At 33.1% G+C, this 20,134-nt stretch overlaps 1 protein-coding gene across 7 annotated transcripts in view; it reads right to left on the bottom strand.

Annotated features, from left to right (window-relative positions):
* Positions 1-20,134, bottom strand: part of RICTOR (RPTOR independent companion of MTOR complex 2) — a 117,274-nt gene that overhangs the window by 4,474 nt on the left and 92,666 nt on the right. For 4 of the 7 annotated variants that reach the window (XM_025436376.3, XM_049109308.1, XM_049109309.1 and 1 more), the window contains 13 exons: positions 19,291-19,400; positions 18,753-18,840; positions 17,529-17,621; positions 17,059-17,165; positions 15,971-16,200; positions 13,297-14,305; positions 12,947-13,018; positions 9,814-9,991; positions 8,711-8,795; positions 7,666-7,899; positions 2,074-2,229; positions 1,641-1,764; positions 92-230 (listed from right to left, as the gene is read on the bottom strand). In XM_025436376.3, the coding sequence (XP_025292161.1) occupies positions 92-230; positions 1,641-1,764; positions 2,074-2,229; positions 7,666-7,899; positions 8,711-8,795; positions 9,814-9,991; positions 12,947-13,018; positions 13,297-14,305; positions 15,971-16,200; positions 17,059-17,165; positions 17,529-17,621; positions 18,753-18,840; positions 19,291-19,400 (2,625 nt within the window). The remainder of the gene's footprint in view (positions 1-91; positions 231-1,640; positions 1,765-2,073; positions 2,230-7,665; positions 7,900-8,710; positions 8,796-9,813; positions 9,992-12,946; positions 13,019-13,296; positions 14,306-15,970; positions 16,201-17,058; positions 17,166-17,528; positions 17,622-18,752; positions 18,841-19,290; positions 19,401-20,134) is intronic. The other 3 variants (XM_049109307.1, XM_025436377.3, XM_049109311.1) reach the window with 3 other exon arrangements.

The raw sequence follows: 20,134 nt of genomic DNA, 5'->3' as shown, positions 1-20,134 counted from the left end.
TTCTAGTGCATCGACAGACAAGACTCTCCTCTTAACCAAACATAAAACTATTCTTGAAACAGTGAATTTCAGAAATACAAATTCTACTCACTTGTAAAAACTGTACATCTTGAAATAATTCTTGTATGAACCTCCGACACGGAAGTCTAAATGTGCAGTGTGAGAGCAAATGGGAAACCTCAGAGTAAAGGCAGATGTCATCAAATGTCTGAGGGTATTTCTCCTTAATTCTAAAACCAAAGAAAAAGCAATGCTGTGATAAAAACAATTAATAACGACTTACCTATTTTTCCCTCCAAACTATCACTTTTTAAATATTCTTTTTACCAGACATTGATCGATGGCATATTTGGAATGATGGCTTAAAAATATAAAATATTAAATATTCTTACCTCACACTTAAACTAGATATTTTAAGTTTGGGATTGTCTCTTAAAATGATTAAATACTTCTTGGAAAGTCAGAATTTTTTTTTTTTTTTTTTTTTACTAGCATGAGAAATTGCAAAATTTATTAGCCTAGGATGACTTAACTTTTCAAAATTAAGTTTGAAATATCTTGACTGGGCTTTCTCTTTGTATCTTTCAACCTTTGAAGTGGCTTTTAGCTGAGACAGTATGTCACAATCAGGGGTGGGGTGCGGTGAGGTAGTACACAAGCTAAAGACCTACTACTGCTGGAGCATCTGGCCAGGCGGTCTGCAGGGGGACCCTGGCATCGTGGTACTGTTTTTTTTTAAAGGTCCACAGGAGACTCAGTGCTGCATTTCTTTTGAGGACCACACTTTTAATAGTGTAGATCAATGATAATAATAGTTCAACTTGAATTTTCCTTTATTGTGTTGCTGTGATTTAGAGAAAAAAATTAAAAATTTTGTAACTTTTATTACAAGAAAGAAGAAAAATAGGGAAAAAAATAAACCAAATAAAATCACTTGTTTTTGTGTAGACTTGCTTTTCTCAAACTGTTGTTTCAAGATTCCCATACTTCCTTAAAAATTAGAGAACCCCCGAAAGCTTATTTTTTGTGGGTTATAGCCACTGATAATTACCATATTAGAAATTAAGGTTGAGAAAACTTCAAAATATATATATGAATTCATTTAAAAACCAAACCCATTGCCTGCTGACATAAACATATAGTTTTTGTTTGAGAGACACAAAGAGCGTACGCATACGAGCACAAGGGTCAGGGGTGTTGAGGGGAGGTGGATCCCAAGCAAACTCCTACCCTGAGTGTAGAACCCAACAAGGGGCTCCATCTTATGACCTTGAGTTCATGACCTTAAATGAAGACTCAGATGCCTAACTGAGCCACACAGGTACCCCAGAAATGACATTTTAATGAAAAATATTTTCTAAAACTAAAAAAGCGAGAAGAGTGGTATTGTTTTACATTTTTATAGATCTCTTTAAAGTCTGGCTTAACAGAAGATAGCTGGATTCACATACCTACTTCTGCATTCAGTCTTATACCAAATGTTATTTTGGTTGAAGTACGTGAAGAAAATCTAGCCTCACACAGGTACACCATGGAGAAATACTGATATAAGCTAATTAGTCTAACTTTTGAAGTTTTTCAAGGATTTTTTTCATCCTAAAAAGTGGAACAAAGAATACTTATGCTTATAGTTTACTTACGTTAAAAGCCCAGTTTCATGACATTTAGTTGAAACTGAACTACTCAAATTAATGACTAATCTTAAAACTTCTTTGCGAAGGAGTATACGGCACATCGGTGTATCATCTGGAATTGTTTTAACACCTGAAAAGAAGATGAAAATATCTTTACCACAAGAGAAATGATTACAATCCATAAGATTTGTTTTTAGACTTCACTTAAAGATCTAAAACTGAGAAAAATTGCACATAATTTGGCAATCATTTGGGAACAAAATTAAATGGAAGAGAACAATTAAGAGGATATATATCAGCAGCTGATACAGGTACAAGTATACCTAAGAAAAAAGGACTTGTCACAGTTTTGAGACAATTTCATTTAACATTATTTATTTATCAACAAAACTAAGTACAGTTTTAATAACAATGCTTGTATATGAATCTGAAAACTTACCTAGTAGCAATTCTGTGCTTTTGGTGCTGCTTGCTGAGCCTTCTTGAGATACTCCATCACTGCATCCAGAAATCCCTGAAAACTTAGAAGGAACCACTTCTAAAGGATTATGGATACTCTGCTCACACCAGTCAGAATACGGAATGTCTTGAAGGTCTGAAGAGAAAATCAGTTATTTCTATTAAAGTAACATAATGGCTTAATTCCTATGCTTTATTATATACCACAGAGATGATTTATCATTTCTTTCCAGTTTTCAACAATTATTTTCCATGATGATCTTCAAAGTAAATCCAGACTGTTCAGATAGTGAGGTTTGTTAAATCCTAAAGACATTTATAAATTTTATTTTCCTAAATTACAAAAATAATACATGAATATATGATTAAAGAATTCAAATAAAGATGATATAGAATAAAACATGAAGATATGCAGACATTATATCTACCCCCTGTCCCATCACTCTCACCCTCACACTAAATACCTCTCCAAAGGGAAATGGTTAAAAGTTTGACATATATATTTTTAAGATCTTTTGTTACTTTAAAGTTCTGTGGGTGTATAAGTGGAATTATGCTATATTATTGTTCTATGACTTGCTTTCCCCCCATTTAATAATTACCAATTTAAGAATCATACTTCCCTGGGTTATAGTTCATTCCTTAGAATTAAATTTACCACACTACCCATGTGTTGCTAAGGTACTCCTAGACAGGATTTTGAAGTCAATCAAACATCTCTGTGTTGCTAAAGTGACATTAACTTTATTTAAATTTTCCTGAGCACTTAGTGATTAGAACGCCATCAGGAAGTCTTTGGCTATCCTTTTAGGGAACAACACTGGACAACATATTAAATCATACCACCTTAGTACTGTAAGAAATATTGGAAATTAAAGTTTTCATCTTATGAAAGAGAAGAGATTCAGAGAGAGGAGACACAACTCAGGCAGAAAGTCAGAGCTCTTGACAGATGGTCTAGTACTAACTTTTTGCTATAGCATGTTGTCATGGTAGAGGGGGAAAAAAAGCTCTATATTTAAAACTTAGGAAACGAAACCAATGTCAATCTCTCCCTATGTTGTTTTCTATAGAATAGATATGATCCTTTCATCTCACCTCTAACTACATCCTAAGAGTACTAGTTACATAATACAAGTAGAAAATGTTTTGATGCCTTGGAAAAGAAGATCTATAAATTTGCCATAGTTTTGAAATTTTGGTTAAGTAAATCATATGTCTTTCACACACTTAAAAGTAAACATGCTACTTAATCATTCTTTGATTTAAAAAAATAAAACTACTGCCAAAAATTTGAGAACTGAAGATGTACTTAAAAACAGTAAGATTATTTTATAATCAGCTGATAAGCTACTCGGGGACTACGATGACAAAATATTTCAGCACAAGGAACAGTAAGACACTTATACTTTATTCAGTCAACATGTTTCTGAAAAGTCATAAACTATTTCAGCCTCACCTTTAACCTGTGATGACTCCTAATATTTCTAACCTGTTAGGATCATGTCCTATCTTTGAACATTTCAAGCATTCTTGTTAAAAAAATAAAATCATTCTTTTAAGCACAACAAAACCATAAAGTACATAAAAATCTGTGGTAGCAGATGCAGAATAAAATGTTATCAGATAATCCTATTCCAATAGCGCTTCCTCTGAGCTTTACATTTTTTTAAAAAAGAGATTATTTATTCATGAAAGACAGAGAGAGAGAGAGAGAGAGAGAGGCAGAGACACAGGTAGAGAGAGCAGCAGACCCCATGTAGGGAGTCCGATGTGGGACTAGATCCTGGGACTCCAGGATCACACCCTGGTCTGAAGGCAGGTGGCTCAACTGCTGAAACACCCAGGTGACCCTGAGCTTTACATTTTTGAACCATTACCACCAGACCACAAGTTTTAAAGAACAAAATGTCTTGTGTTCAGGTTTTGATGTTCCTTTAAAAAATGATCATTAAATAGTATAGGGATTATCTTTCAGTTATCTGCCATGAACAACATGAAGTCTTCTTTCTGATACATAAAATCCTCATATGGCTTACAGGAATGCTTCTCAAACTTTATTGTGCACATGAACAACCTAGGAGTCTCATGGAAGTGCAGATTCTGATTCTGTGTGTAGGATGAAGTCTGAAATTCTGTATTTCTGACAAATTCTCAGATGATACTGATGCTGCTGGTCCACTAACCATATTCTGGGTAGTAAGAGCTCCGCAGGACCTGATCTCTGCCTATTCCTTTAGACTGATCATATAGCTCCTTCCCTCTTACTGTCTAAGCTCTATTAACACAGGTGTCTTTTTAGTCCCTTCTACTTCCCATGCATGCTCCCATGAGAGAAGGCTTTTGCTTATTAGGCTATTCACTTTGTCTTCAAATTCTCTGTTTTGATCTTTTTTAGCTTCTATTGATTCTTTAGATCTCAGCTCAATAGTAAACTCTTCAGAAGGCTCTTCTTTGACTTGCCTCCTTGGTTATATTCCTTTGCTTGTAACTATTCTTAACAGCACTTGTTACAAATGCAGTATTACATTCATACAATCGATTGATCAAGTGATCAATCAACCCATTCATCCATTTCTTTCTCCACTTGAAGCTTAAAGAGTACAAGAACAGTGTTTTGTTTTGTTTTCTCTCTCACAAATGTTTTCCTGGCATCTAGTTTTATGTCTGACACATGGCAGTGGCATAATAAATACTGAGGGCATGAAATGAATAAAGGTTTGGAGACTTTTTAACCATTTGGCCTTTCTCCCTTCATACTTCTAAGATGAGTATCAGTAGTAAACTGTAATCATTTCCCAATTCAGAATTATTCTTCCCCTGCTGCTTCTTTCTCTAACTTTTCACATCACTGGTGAACCAACTGAGAGGCTCTGACTTTCTGCCTGCTTTCAGTCTTTCACAAGTCCCAAACCTCACAATACTCTACCAATCACTCTCCCAGTACAGGTCACAAATGAATTAGAATTAGCTGTGACTGTCTTATGACTAGGTAATGAAGGGGCTGGTTTCCCTATTTTTTGTTTGATAAAATAAGTAGAAAACAGTAAAGTAAAATGTACAGTGTTTCACAAGTATTTGATGAATAAGTATATAAATGAAGAATTTGCAAAAACTAAGACATGACAGCCCATACACTGAAGGAACTTAATGAGTGGAAGGAAAAAAAAATAGCCAATCAATAATGATTATAAAAAAAATAATGATTATAAGAGACCTATGTACAAAGGGTGAGACAGAGAGGAAAAAAATGTCAACATCTGACTTAAGAGTGAGGGACAGCTTCACAGGTAAAATACTGACAGGATGAGGTGGAACTGCAAAAGAGACTGTCTATGTGTAAAGCTTGTGTGTGAGGAGCGGGGAGGGAAAAGAAAGGCGAGCAGGGAAATCATTTTTCATGCCTAGAATTATGAAATTTATATATAGAAATCTGTTGCATTCTTATACACCAATATGACATAGCAGAAAGAGAAATTAAGAAAACAATCCCATTTACAATTGTACCAAAAATAAGAAAATACCTAGGGAAAAACTTAACCAAGCAGGCAAAAGACCTACATTCTGAAAACTATAAAACACTGATGAAAGAAACTGAAGATGACACAAACAAATGCAAAGCTATTCCATGCTCATGGATTAGAAGAACCACTATTGATAAGATATCTGTACTACCCAAAATGATCTACAGATTTAATGCGGTCCCCATCAAAATACCAACAATATTTTTCACAGAACTAGAAAAAATAATACTAAAATTCGTATGGAATAATGAAAGACCTCAAAGAGCCATGCAATCTTGAAAATCTAAAGATACAGTAGAAAGCTGTAATAATCAAAACAATTTGGTAATGGCACAAAAACAGACTCACAGATCACTGGAACAGAACAGAGAAGCCAGGAATAAACCCACACTTATATGGTCAATTAATCTATGACAAAGGGGCTGCAAGATTATACAGGGACGGAAAGGCAGTTTCTTTAACAAATGGGCTATAAATATTGGACAGCTACATGCAAAAGAATGAAACCGGACCACTTTTTTACACTACACACAAAAAGAAATTCAAAATGGATCAAAGACCTAAAGGTAAGACCTGAAACCACAAAACTCTTAGAGGAAAAAACAGGTACTAATTTCTTTGACGTTAGCTACGGGAACATATCTATAGATATGTCTTCTAAGGCAAGGGAAACAAAATCAAAATTAAAAAATTATTGAGACTACACTAAAAATATTTTTTTGTACAGCAAAGGACACTATCAACAAAACAAAGATATCTACTGAATGGGAGAAGATATTTGCAAATGACATGCAATAATGGGTTAATATCCAAAATATATAAAGAACTTATAAAACTCAACACCAAGAAATCAAATAATCCAATTAAAAATGAGCAGAGGACTTGAACATTTTTCCAAAGAAGGCATAGAGATGGCCGGCCAACAGACAAATGAAAAGATGCTCAACATCATTCATCATCAGGGAAATGCAAATCAAAATCACAATAAGTTATCATCTCACATGTGTCAGAATGGTTAAAATCAAAACACAAGGAATAACAAGTGTGGAGGATGTAGAGAAAATGGAACCCTCAAGTGCTGTTGATGGGAGTGGACTTTGGTACAGCCACTGTAGAAAACAGTACGGAGGTTCCTGAAAAAAAAAAACAAAAAAACTAAAAGTAGAAATATATAATCCAGTAATTCCACTACTGAATATTTACCCAAAGAAAATGAAAACACTAATTTAAAAAGATATATACACTCCAATGTTTATTGCAGCATTATTTACAATAATCAAGATATGGAAGGAAGCCAAGTGTGTAATCATAATGATTGGCTAAAGATGTGGTATTTTTGTGCAATGGAGTGTTACTTGGCCATAAAAAAGAATGAGATCTTGCCCTTCGCAACAACACAGATGGATGGAACCAGAGAGAATAATGCTAACTAAAAGTCATCAGAGAAAGACAAATACCGTAGGATTTCACTCATATGTGGAATTTAACAAAACAAAGGAAAAAAACACAAACAAAACAGACTCTTAAATACAGCAAACAAAATGGTGATTGCCAGAAGAGAGGTGGGTGGGCCTTGGGGGAAAGAGATAGAGGATCAAGAGCACACTCATCTTGATGAACACTGAGTAACTAACATACAGAATTGTTGAATCACTATATGTATACCTGAAACTAATATAACACTGTATGTTAATTATGCTGGAATTAAACATAAGAAAAACAGAATTGTTGAATCATAATATTATACACCTGAAACTAATGTAACATTTTATGTTAATAACAGTCCAATTAAAAAAAAAAAGACTAGATTACACAAAGAATCTTGTGTGCTGGGCATGAATAGCCAGTAAAGAACAGAGAATAGCATGAAAAATGAATTGGAAGGGGCCAAAATTGGAGATGAAACATTAACCTCTAATCCTCCAACAGGAAAATGCTGAGTGATTGAACTAAGGCTAAGGAGTAAGAGGGATGGTCAACAGAGCTGCGACATGACTTGTGACTGAGGCAGATTCAAATTAGGTGGAGAAGGATATATAATCACTCACCCGAATGACTACATATTGCACTTAGTTGATTACTGGGCTGGAAACCCAGAATTTCGATACAGACACAATAAAGGCAGTTATCATCTGTATGCTCCTGTAATCCAGTGTCTTCTGTACTTTCTAAAAACAGAGAAGCATCTGAATGGATTGAATTCATTATTTCCGTAAGACTCATCTGCTGTCGTAGCAAGTGAAAAGAGTTTTTTACAAGACCTCCAGTTCCAGAAGGAAGACCTGTGCATAAGTAAATATGAAACAAAATCTAATAAAGATAGTATCAATGACACCTTTTTCAAGATATCTCAAACTATATGAATTTTTAAGGAAGGAAAACTAGGGAAGAAAATCAGAACTCTTTTTATGACTCAAAATCTTAACCTTAATTGAGGAAAACAAAGAATAATTTGCTTAAAATTAGGAAAACAAAGTTAGTAGATAAGGTTTTATTACATAAAATTTTAAAAACAAAATGAAAAATTAAAATTATACAAGTAAGGCATCATTCCAATTATTCTCAGTATTTCCAGAAAGAAATATAATAATTCTGAGTCTGAAGAGGTACTTGGTTAAAAAAAAAAAAAAAAAAAAAAAAGAAGTCAAGATTATGAAGCTTTAAACCTGTGGCTAATATGAATATATTCATTAAAATCTTAGTATTCATAACAAGGAGAGGTCACATAATATATGTATGTTTTTATCTCTCTCCTTTCCCCAAACACCTGTTTATTAGACCTTTGAGAATTAGCATTACAATTTTTTCATGCATTAGTTTTTAAAAACAGAATCAAATGATCAAGTTTGTGTCTTCCTGAGAAGTTGGGTAAAACATTTCTTTAAGCTTCTCACAAAAATACATTGTGATTTAGTTTAAGTTGACTCAAACAATTATTTTGGCATAATTTTTAAGACGACCTAAAAGTAAGTGTACCTGAATTTTTAACGTCATTCTACTGAAAAATATTTTTTTAATCAACCTTGTTTTAAAAGAATTTTCTTTTTAATATAAAGAAAAAGAAATCTCATGAGAACAGAAATCATGCATTACCTCCTGCCTCATGGGCAAACACTCTGGCACCTCGATCGTCATGTGGAGGTATGTTTTTTGTCTGAAAATAGGGAATATCCTTTACCTAAAATAGATAAATTATAAAGTTCACTTCATGAATATTAGCAAAATTAAATGAAATACAATTTAAATAGAATCACTATAGCACATGAACCTAAAATGAAAAATCACTTAAGAAGGTTAAATTACCAAAACTTGATAAAATAACAAATAACCCTTAAAGTTCTTATCTACTCTTAGTAATTTAAATAAATACTAAAGTAATTATTATTAGAATTTATCTGAAATGTCTTTAGACTCCTGAGCAAATGCAGATCCTTTAGCACTACAATCATGTAGATATTTATGAGTACCTCATGGGATTAGGGACACCTTGTATGACTGGGCACATGTGGCTATCCGTACAGGATAAACAGGTTCAAGAATTAAAAAAATAAAAAAAATTAAAAAATCAAGGAGGCACGCCTGGGAGGCTCAGCAGTTGAGCATCTGCCTTTGGCTCAGGGTGTGATCCCAGGATCTGAGATCGAGTCCCGCATCAGGCTCCCTATAGGGAGCCTGCTTCTCCCCCTGCATGTGTCTCTGACTCTGTGTGTCTTTCATGAATAAATAAATAAAATCTTAAAATAAATAAATACATACATACATACACCCAGATGTTTAAAAAAAAAAATCAACAAGAAACATACGTACACTTCAAACTTAATGCTAAATGTGAAAAAAAAAAAAAAACAAAAGTAAAAAATGAAAAACAAGGATAAGTCAAATGTGGCTAAAAAAGCAAAGTTAAAAATTCTCTAAACTTCTATAGAAAATATACTGATGAAATCAAACAAGATGCTGATTTAGTATGGAACAGAAGGGAGTATAATGTTCTGGGGACTTGGAAATACTAAATACAAAAGTATAGAATAGTTGAGAAAGGTGAAATAATTTTTATCATAAAGTGTTTTTAAGCAAAACTTCCTTAAAAAATTATCTTCCCCCCAAAATAGTATTACTCCAAACTAATTTCCAGTAAGCAGTTATACAATAATGAAAAAACAGGAAACTAACTCATAAGAAAACAGAATTAATGATACCTGGAATATATCATTGATGTCTACTGGAAGAGCAAGACCAATATAGTCATCTGAACTACCATACGTTGCACTGGACACCATAGACCTCACTGAGGAGGATCGTTGCAGGGTATTTTGATTAATAGGACTTAGTAAGTCTTCTTTATCTAATGAAGCATAACTTAAAGCTTTCATGAACCTATAAAACCATAAGAAAAAAAAAAAACCTTTGCATTAGTTTCTTGATTTGTATTAATCATATAGAGAAATTATTTATTTCTGTAACTTAATAAAAGATAAGTAACTAGCCAAGTACTAAACAGTGCCATCTTGTTTATTAAGAGCATATAAACACTTGAAATTGTTTAGCTGTTATAAAATGACATACAAAAGATCATCAGTATTGATACGGTTAGGAAAACAACTGCTATGGCCTCCCAGGTAAAAATGAAAAAGTGGGCAATTAAGGTAACTTTCAATATCTAGAAGCAGAACAAAACAAAACAAATGACCTCAAAAATCACAGGTATGACCCAAGGACTATCTTCACAATCATTTCAAACTAGTAAAGTTTCTATCGTACAACTAATGGAGTCTATAACTCCATTTAACATTTTTATGAAAAATAAGAATACTGATTATCCTTTGTGTGGTAATTACTTTCATGCTATAGCAACAAGATTTATGTAACACAGATAACAGATACCAAACAGCAATAATGTTATAATCTGTAAATACTGTAAGACAGTTTTATTTAAAGTACTGATATTTCCTCAATGCATTCCTTACTGACTCCATAATAAATATGGTATACTGATATTTCTGTAAGATACACCTTTCTCATACAAATTTCTTATTCATGCAATATACATACTAAAATATTTACCAGGCACCTGCTTTGTACATACAAGGCAGTACACAAAACTCTACAGTTAATGTACACTGGCATTTAGAAACTCAAGTCATTTAAAATGTAACAATATAGTCTGATATTAAAAAAAGGAATTATTTTACAATGCACACAAAAGAAATCCTTCAAAACTGAAATTATTAAGATTATCATGGTAAAAACCACTAATTTCTACTAGTTTTTGTTTAAAAACCCCTCTTAACTGAAATTGACAAATTTCATTAAATAGGTCAGTAGTTTTAAAATTGTATTATTAAACCTCACTTACTTCATAAAGTTCTTAAAGGAGTACTGGAGGCGAAGGAAGGAATTATTGCATTACTGCCTTCCTAATCCCTATTTCAACTGACTAGCTCCATTTTAATTTATTCTGCATATTGGGTTTCAATAGAAATATTTTTGTGAAGAAAGAGATTCTCTACTTAAAAAGCTACATTTGAAAAGCTTAAAACCAAAGATCTAGTACAAATTCTATTAGATGAGGCAACTGAGGCCTAAATATTTCAAAATTCATGAACTTTCCCAAATTCATAATGGTGAGCAATTGAGGTCTGCCTGTTTTTCTTCTGCATTGATAAAGTTTTGCAAAGCTGTTGAAGTCTAGGCAGATGAGACATAAGGTATAATTTATGAAATATTGTTCAAGTTCATTCACTCAGTACCAGGATTAGAATTTAGGATTAAGGATTCCTACCTTCAGTGTTTGATCTACCATATACCAAAGAAATTATCTCCCTAAGATATGATTTTTAAGACTGCAAGATTCATGCTATTCATTATACCACAGGTATCTGCATGCCTACTGTTTTATAAGAAAACAAAACAAACAATAATAATCCTTCTCAGCCTGGATTCCAAACTGTTAAAGTAAATTTGTAGTTATCTTCTATCACTTTTTCTCCAAACTAACCAAAGGAAAAAAGTAGGAATACAAAGACTAATGCTGATACAGTTTTTTCCTCCACACACACAGTAAGAACTAAATAGATTTGAAAAACAGAGAAGAGATTTGATGAACATGAAATTCTGTTACGCCGTCATGCCTTTGCACAAGCTGTTCCTGTCTCTTGACTTTATTTTTTCCTCCTCCCAAGCAATTAAAATACCTATTCATCCTTTACAATGCCAACAACTTGGCATGCTACTCCAGGAGCAAAATTTCAAATAACTTTCTGAATGGTTCAGAGTTAACAGCACTTTGGTTATTGTACTGAGCTGTAAGATGGTGCTACACTAACTGCTTATGTTGCTGAGTTGTTACCTACTGCCCCTGGCTGCTGTAGTAGTCTTTGAGTTTTCAAATACTTTGTTGTAAAATAAAAATTTCCACCTTTCCTATCAATTTTATCAGCTATCCTTTCCTGTTACAGTGTTTCTACCAATCAGAAGCTTCCAATGTGGAACTTGCTTCCATAGGCCTCAAAACCTGATATCCAAGCTTATTAGAATAAATATCAACTTTGAATGTGGGTCACAGGTACCTCTTCTGAATACAATTCATGGACCTTACTGCAGAGATTTAGACTAGTGAGCTATTAAGAGATTTGCCTGTCTTTGTTCTGAATTGATGAGGTTGCCAAAGCTGGATGAGTTCCTGGTAGATGAGACATTACTGCATAATTCCTAAATTCTATCAAATGAGATATAATTTATTATCTACTACAAAGGAACCCCCTCTACTAAACGTATTAGCATTACTGACATAGAACTGCTTAATAACTTCGTAATGCTATTAAGAACTTGGTTCTGTAAAAGCCAAATGGGTTACATAAGGAAATAACTACCCATAATGATAATGATGATGATGTGTATCAAGCACTATTCTCAGTACTTGACAAATACTAATCCATATTAGTATACTAATAAATACTAAATAAATGGGAACTAATAACCAAAACTAAGTAGGTTTTTAGAAGTATTTGGCCCAACAACAACCAAAAAAGGGGTACAGAAATCCTTGCAGCAGTCAAATTTAACATTGCATATATTTTAAAGGTAAAATCAAACTCTTCACTTGGTAACAATCTTTAGATAAGGCATAGTAATCCCCTAAATGTTCTTGAGCACAAACTGCTACTGCTGAATCCTGAGAGTCAAGTGATTCATTTAATGTTCATTAGGTTTCTACTACATAACCAGCTACTTAAGACAAACTGAAAATAATTTCACTGAAATTTGTAGTTACTTAAAATAATAATAATAATAATAATAAAGGTCAACTTTTGGAGCCTTAAATTGACCTACCTGAAAAGGTTGTTTGTTATTGTAGGTCTTAAGCTCCTGATTCCCCCGACATGCTTCTTTTTAAAATCGATCCTTGCAGAAGCGAGAAATAAAAAAAAGCTTGTGACTTGTGTGTCCTTGTTAACCATATATGTTTATTTTCAGGGCCTAAAAGAATTTGTTTTCCCCCCTCGCAGCTGCAAGAATCCATTTCAAATCATATCGGGTAACTAGGAGCTTATAGCCTACCACAGTAAATAATTATAATAGGTCAGTGCTGAGGCTTTATGTAGATGTAAAACCTGTCTAATGCTTTTAAGTCTGTTAAAATGCAACCATTATTGTTCATTTTTAAATGTGTATTTGCTCACCTGCTAGGTGTTAACCTGGACTCAAAGCTGTTGGCCTTCATGGTGATGGTATCAGTAAACAGCACATCTTTTGCGGGAGATGCCAAAGCTTCAGAATGAGATAAGGATGGATGCATTCTTTGTTGCTGTAATCTTTTCAGTGTAGCGTAGCCAAAGGCGTCTCTAGAACTCGTGTAACTAAAGTTACAATCTGCTAGACTTTTAATCGTAGCAATAGAGGGTGCTTTAAGGGACTGTGCTCTTCTAGGAAGTGTATGAGAAGAACCTGGAGGCACCAGGGACACTGAGTTTGATTTGGAGAGAGACAGATGGTTAGACTGTGGTGTCAAATAGTTGCTTGTCTTAACAGTTTTAGTACTTACCACAGTACTCATACTTCCACAGTCTGTGTCCACAGTTGTAGCATCAACACCCACTGTCTCTCGTGAAGGACTTGAACTCATTGAACTTATGCCACTTGTTGTAGTGTCTGTATTAAAACTTTGGCTACGTATCTTCATATGTGAGCTTGTTGAACTTTCTACAACTAATCTCTCTCGGCTTGTGTTTTCTCTGTGATTTTCTGTACCAAGACTCTTGGTGAATTTTAAGTCATTCTCTCCAATACTTGGAGTACTACCAGTGTCTTCAATGTGCTTATTCCCAACAAATGAAGTTTCTAATTGTAATGTTTTCTGTACTGTGGATATGGGCGTGAAATCATCACTATGATTAAAATCAACACTGGGCTCCGTAAGTGTTCTGATCCGCCTGTTGTTTGTCTTATTTTCAGATGACAGCTTCCCTCCTTTTGGATCACTGCTACTACGATGTTTTTTATTAGGCAAAGTAAGTGAATTTAAGATACGATTCTTCACAAGTTTACTAGAAGCAAAGAAAGGGAATGAATTTTTATCCTTTATAGGTCCAGGTCGATCATAAAATGCTGGCTCTGTATCTTCATTGATGTCAAGAAAAAATGTACTGGTAGAGCTGCTGCCAAACCGGTCATCCTCCATTATGAACATACCTATAACGAAAAGATTGTTAGAAAAGTGCATAAAAAATAACAAAACAAAATCATGGCAACTGTTAGTGACATATTTCAAGAATTTTTTATTGAACAGTCATCTGGGAAAAATTTTCCAAGCTATGTTTAAAAAAAAAAAAAGAACTTGAGATCAAGTGTTTAAACTTAAATAAAATGTGAAATTATGTCATTAGGAGGAACTTCTGTTATTTCCAAAGAAAAATTATACGATTCATCAAAGTTTATATGAACTGTGTTTTTGCCTGACTTTGTTTTAATGCCAGTGAGTTTCTAAAACCTCCAAATATTTAGGATAAAATTAAAGGAAAAAGGAGGCTTGATCATGGATATTCACTCAGTTCATACAGATTTGTTATTTTTCAAATCACAGTAAGTGGGAGAGATTAATCTTCTAAGAAATGAATTCCCAATCTTAAAATATACTTATAAAGAATCAAGTCACAGCATTTAAAATTCATGTTTATATCAATTAGGCGGGATCCCTGGGTGGCGCAGCGGTTTAGCGCCTGCCTTTGGCCCAGGGCGCGATCCTGGAGACCCGGGATCGAATCCCACGTCGGGCTCCCAGTGCATGGAGCCTGCTTCTCCCTCTGCCTATGTCTCTGCCTCTCTCTCTCTCTCTCTCTGTGTGAATATCATAAATAAATAAATAAAATTAAAAAAAAATTTTATATCAATTAGGCTTGTTATTTTCCTTTAGGTACTAAGGATTCAAGGTCTAATCCTTAAAAAAAAAAAAAGACTCCATGTCTAATAACATCTATAAGATTTCATCCCATTTTTAACTTTTTGTTGAATAATTATAAACTATTTCAAATTTATTTTGAAAGAGAGCAAAGTAAAATCCTAAATAAACTTGCATAATGTATTTTTTTCAGGTTTTGTCAATTCTATTATACATATTTTTCATACTTAGTCATCTCTAAAACTAGAACGTATCTTGTAATCAATGGTATGTTCTGGTTTAATAGGTAATATTTTTTTCTTCTTTTTTTAGTGGTGCATAAAATACTCGTACATCTTATAATTCACAGCATCTTAGACTTGGTGAAATATGGTTTGATAAATGTTGCACTATCTTCTTAAAAAGAACCCGATCTTAAATTTTGTATGCCTAACAGCATTTAGCCCAGGGCTTAAAACCACAAACTGTTTTTTAATTGATTTTTAATACTCTTTTAACAGTTTAAATATTTAGCTTTAAAATTTTGCTCTTCTCTCAGAAATGAATATGTGAATATAATCTCTCTTAACAAACATATTCTGGTTCAAAAATCTCTATATCTTTTGAAAACTGAGTGAAAAAGGTATGTAAATGAAAAAGGTAAGCAAATAAACATTTACTTTTTTTAGATCTTATTATAAGCAAAAGGGGAATGGTTCTTCTGGCACATGGCTGGTTTTTTAACTCTGTAACTAGGATTTTCTAAAGGCTATTTAGAAAACAAGGAGAGAGAACAATGTAGTCTGGTGGCTAAACACTCTGTTGTGAAAAGATAATGCATTCTTCAAGACCCCATTACTGTCAAATTATCTTAGAAAAAAAGTAAATTAGGAAATCTAACAAATACATTTAAATTGTGTTATTATAAATACAACTGTTAATGTCAGCTAACTTTATATAATATTGTCAACAATACTCACTTGATGGTGCAGATTCACTTTCACTATTATGTCTAGAGCTGGTTGACTCTGAGTTCAAACTCAGGGTGCTTGGGATAGATGAGAGTTCATTACAGAGTTGTTCTACATCATCTGGAACCACTGGCCACAGATGTTTACGACTATGTCTTACAGAATCCCAGTTGTGACATTTCAAAATATCACAGCCCTGTTTGGTTTTGGCTATGAGTCCAAGCACATATACACAGGTCCTATAAGTAAAAGATGTAGTAATGACAGTTTATAATTCCAAACTGTGATTTCTTACAGCAACTAAAATATGAGTTTGCTATATGTACATCTGAATTTTCTTTAAAGGTCATTAAATATTGTTTAGCTTATGAAAACATGTATTAAAAGGAGTTAGGAGTAACTTAGAGGAGGCTATAAATAACATGAAAACCTTCCTAATATAGATAGTAATTACAAAGAAGTAATTTAGAAGAACATTATGCAATCTTAGGAAAAAATGACATATATTAACTTTTCTGGAATAAATCTGGACTATATGGGCTATTGGACTACTGCACATACACTACTCTACTTTCACTGTTTGCCAGTAACTAAACTTCAACATTATGATAACAAAAATGAGAGAGAGAGAGAGAGAGAGAGAGAGAGAGAGAGAGAGAGAGAGAGAGATGATCGAGAGTACAAGAGCAGGAGGAGTGAGAAGCAGATTCCCCGTTGAGCAGGGAACCTGATGCAGGGCTTGATCTCAGGACACTGGGATCATGACCTGGGCTGAAGGCAGATGCTTAACTGACTGAGCCATCCAGGTGCCCCTCCTTAAGATGTTTGACTTTGTGCATTTAAAAAAAAAATTTTTTAACTAAACTCTATCTCCAACATGGGGCTCAAACTCATGACCCCAAGGATCAAGAGTTGCATGGTCTACTGACTGAGTTAGCCTGATGTGCACCCTTTTCTTCTTAAATCCTGTATCATTAGGACTTTCAGTGAACTAATAGCTCTAATGGACTACACTGAATCATAAAATACTCTTCCCTCACAGCCCTTTGTGAACAAGAATATATACATTAGAAAGATTTATGAGTGAAGTAACATACCCTCTGATTGAAAGAACCTCACATTGCTTTGCAAGTTTTAGTATATCTGGAATCACATTTTCTTCTTGTAGCAAATTGAGACCCCAGTTTGATGAGCCAATATTTCCCTGAAAGAAAAGAAATCACTTTTATCAAATATTTTTATAAGAGTAATTCTTTTAAGAAATTTGGAAAGCTTTCAAAAACAAGAAATTTAACCCCATCTAAGAGAGAGGAAAAAAAAAGAGAAAAAAACCCTTAAAAATAAGAAACTTTAGAAATTAATGCTCCATTTGTCTTAACAAGAAAACGAATATTTTAATCATGTATTTTCCAGCCTAAAAATATTTAAAATGGGTAGAAACAATCTTGGTCTTAGAATATTAATCTGAGAACAAGTTCCAAAAAAAAATGGTTTTTATTTATTATTAATGGGAAAATTAGAAAAATCTAAAAATGATGAAGATCTTATAGAAGTGTTTATTACAAACCAAGGCCCAAAGAGATGCTTTCAGTTTTTTAATTTCTTCCCATTTATCCAAATCTGGTGTACGAACGTTATGACAGAGTTCGGTAATAATATTCTGGAGAAAAAAAAAAATATGAGTAACAATATCTTTTCAATGTATTTTCTTATTGCATCTTAAAACCTAATTTTTAAGGCATGTTATAACTTTTGTATATATAAAATTCTAAAATAACTCTATGTAAGCTTTCTTAAGCAGCACTAGTGCAGAGATTTTGAGTTCATATTCTAGAGTTAGTACCTATTAGCTATGTGGCTTTGAGCAAGTCACTTAATCACCCCATGCCTTGATTTCCTAATCTCTTAAACAGAGAGCGGTCTCCTAAGGAGTAATGACTTAATTATTACATATAAAGTACTTAACAAAATACTTGGTACCTAGTATTATAAAAATGTTAGTGATAATTATCAGTTTTTTAAACAAAATACTAATGAATGAAAAAAGCTAACATAAAGAAAGGTATGTGCCCCAAAAGTTGTCAGAGATGTAATATAAAAATAGGACACTACAGAGTACATTTATGCAAAACTTTTGCTCCTGGGATGAACACCAATATAAAAATGAACTAAACTGCCAGATTACTATTGTTCAAGAGACACGCACCCAAATACTTCTGTATGTATTTCTAAAAGAAAAAACTGCATTTATTGAAAACACTTAGTAGCAAGACATATTCACAGCCATAAATTTGGTGTGCATACAATCAAAGCAACACTGCATGACACTAATCCTGTTATATTCCATGAAGTATATTAACAATAATGAGGTACAAACAGCAATTAATACTTTGTTTCTTGCTTATCAAAGATAACTGAATCTGAAAAAGATTCAGTTAAACTTCCCAATAAGAACAATGAAGAAATTCAGTTTTTTAGTATGTTTCTACTAAAGAGATGAACTTCCCCAACAAACTATAAAGGAGAGAACTCAGACTTTCAAAAGCTTAACAAATTAGCTATGCAAAAGGTGACATATAAGTCTGGGAACGGCATGCAAGCCAGTGATATAGCTAAGGATTACAAGTACAGAATGTCTAAGTCAGTTATAATATAGATGGCTTTAAAAGCAATTAATGCTGCTAACTTCAAGGCTTTTGAGAAGTTTTTTGTAAAATATACTACTTTAGCAATGTTGAGGGCTTTTTTTCTATCACTGAAACTATTCAAAACAAGTAAATTATCTTTTTACCTGTACTTCCAACAAATGACAGCCTGTTTTGTGATGTACCAGTTGTCCATAAAGGTGTACAGGCAGGTAGACATGAGGACGCTGTAATCTAGTATAATAAAGATGATTGATATACCTATTGCCTCATTTACAACATGCTAATTAAAATATGGACTAAAAATAAAGTACTAGATAAAGATATAACCTTCTTGGCATATGTAAAAATATGAAAAGTGGAAAAGCATGAGGATTTCTCTAGGAAAATAACAATTTAGCTGGCCTCAAAACACTGAGTAATGTTAAGACAGCTAATACCAGAAAGAGTAGGCTTAAGAGCATGGAATGTATATAAACTGTATCAATAAGAGTATTCAGTATGAGTGCCACTGGAATTCCTGAGCAGTCAATGCTATGCTTTAAGAATTTTTTCTTAAGTCAGTGAAGGAAATAAAATTTCCAAGTACTCAGAAAACTTCAAAAAATAAAGAATTATTATGAACTGGTTTTGAATTTTATATTTGAACACCAGTAATAAATTATTTCATTAACTAGACTGTACCTTTGGTTACTCCGACGAACATAGTTATCACCATCAATTGGCTTTCGGTAAGTAGTAAGTGCTTCATTAAGTTGTTCCTCAATCAAGTCAACATATTTTGAATTGTATTCCTAGAGAACAATATTGTTTTAGTTGTATGCAGTATCATATGAGTCACAAAATTCATAACATGTTAGTACCTAGCAAATCTTACAAGCATAAAAATGAGAAAAATGAACATCTGTACAGGATATTTAAGATACTTTTAAAAAGGGTAGAGCAAGGTGCTATGAATACAAATGTTCTATCATACCCAAAAGCTTTCTGCTTATATTTTTATCCCCATGTTCAATTACTATTTTAAAGTCCATAAGTTAAAAGTTTTGTTCTTCATCTTATTTAAATCCCTTTCCCCATTACGAACAAAAACTAGCTTCTTACTATTAAACCCTAAACATATTCACTAAAAATTTCTAAAAGAAAATTAAATGAATTGTATAATTTTAGCACTTTTTGGTAAAAACATTATAGCTCTTTCTTCACTGATTTAAATCAAGTCAAATGTAAAAAAATGTTTCCAACTAAAACTTGAAAAAGTTTAGGTTCTTTAAGTCAGTCACACTGCCATCTTTATTACAAAAGATCTCCACTTTAAACTGTTTAAAAAGAATTTGTAGGACCTCTTTGGAAAACAACTTAGCACTATGTATCAAAAATGTTACTTCACATACTTTCTGACTTTCTGACTCACAACTATACTTTTATAAATTTATCCTATAGATATATATGTACAAGCATGCAAAGATATATGAATGAATATCCAGTAAACTGTTTACAAAACAAAAAATGTTGGAAACAATGTCAA

Source organism: Canis lupus, chromosome 4 (assembly GCF_003254725.2).
Source record: "Canis lupus dingo isolate Sandy chromosome 4, ASM325472v2, whole genome shotgun sequence".
Taxonomy (NCBI): domain Eukaryota; kingdom Metazoa; phylum Chordata; class Mammalia; order Carnivora; family Canidae; genus Canis; species Canis lupus.
The sequence above is the reverse complement of the archived record's forward strand: the minus strand, read 5'-3'. Positions and strand labels throughout refer to the sequence as shown.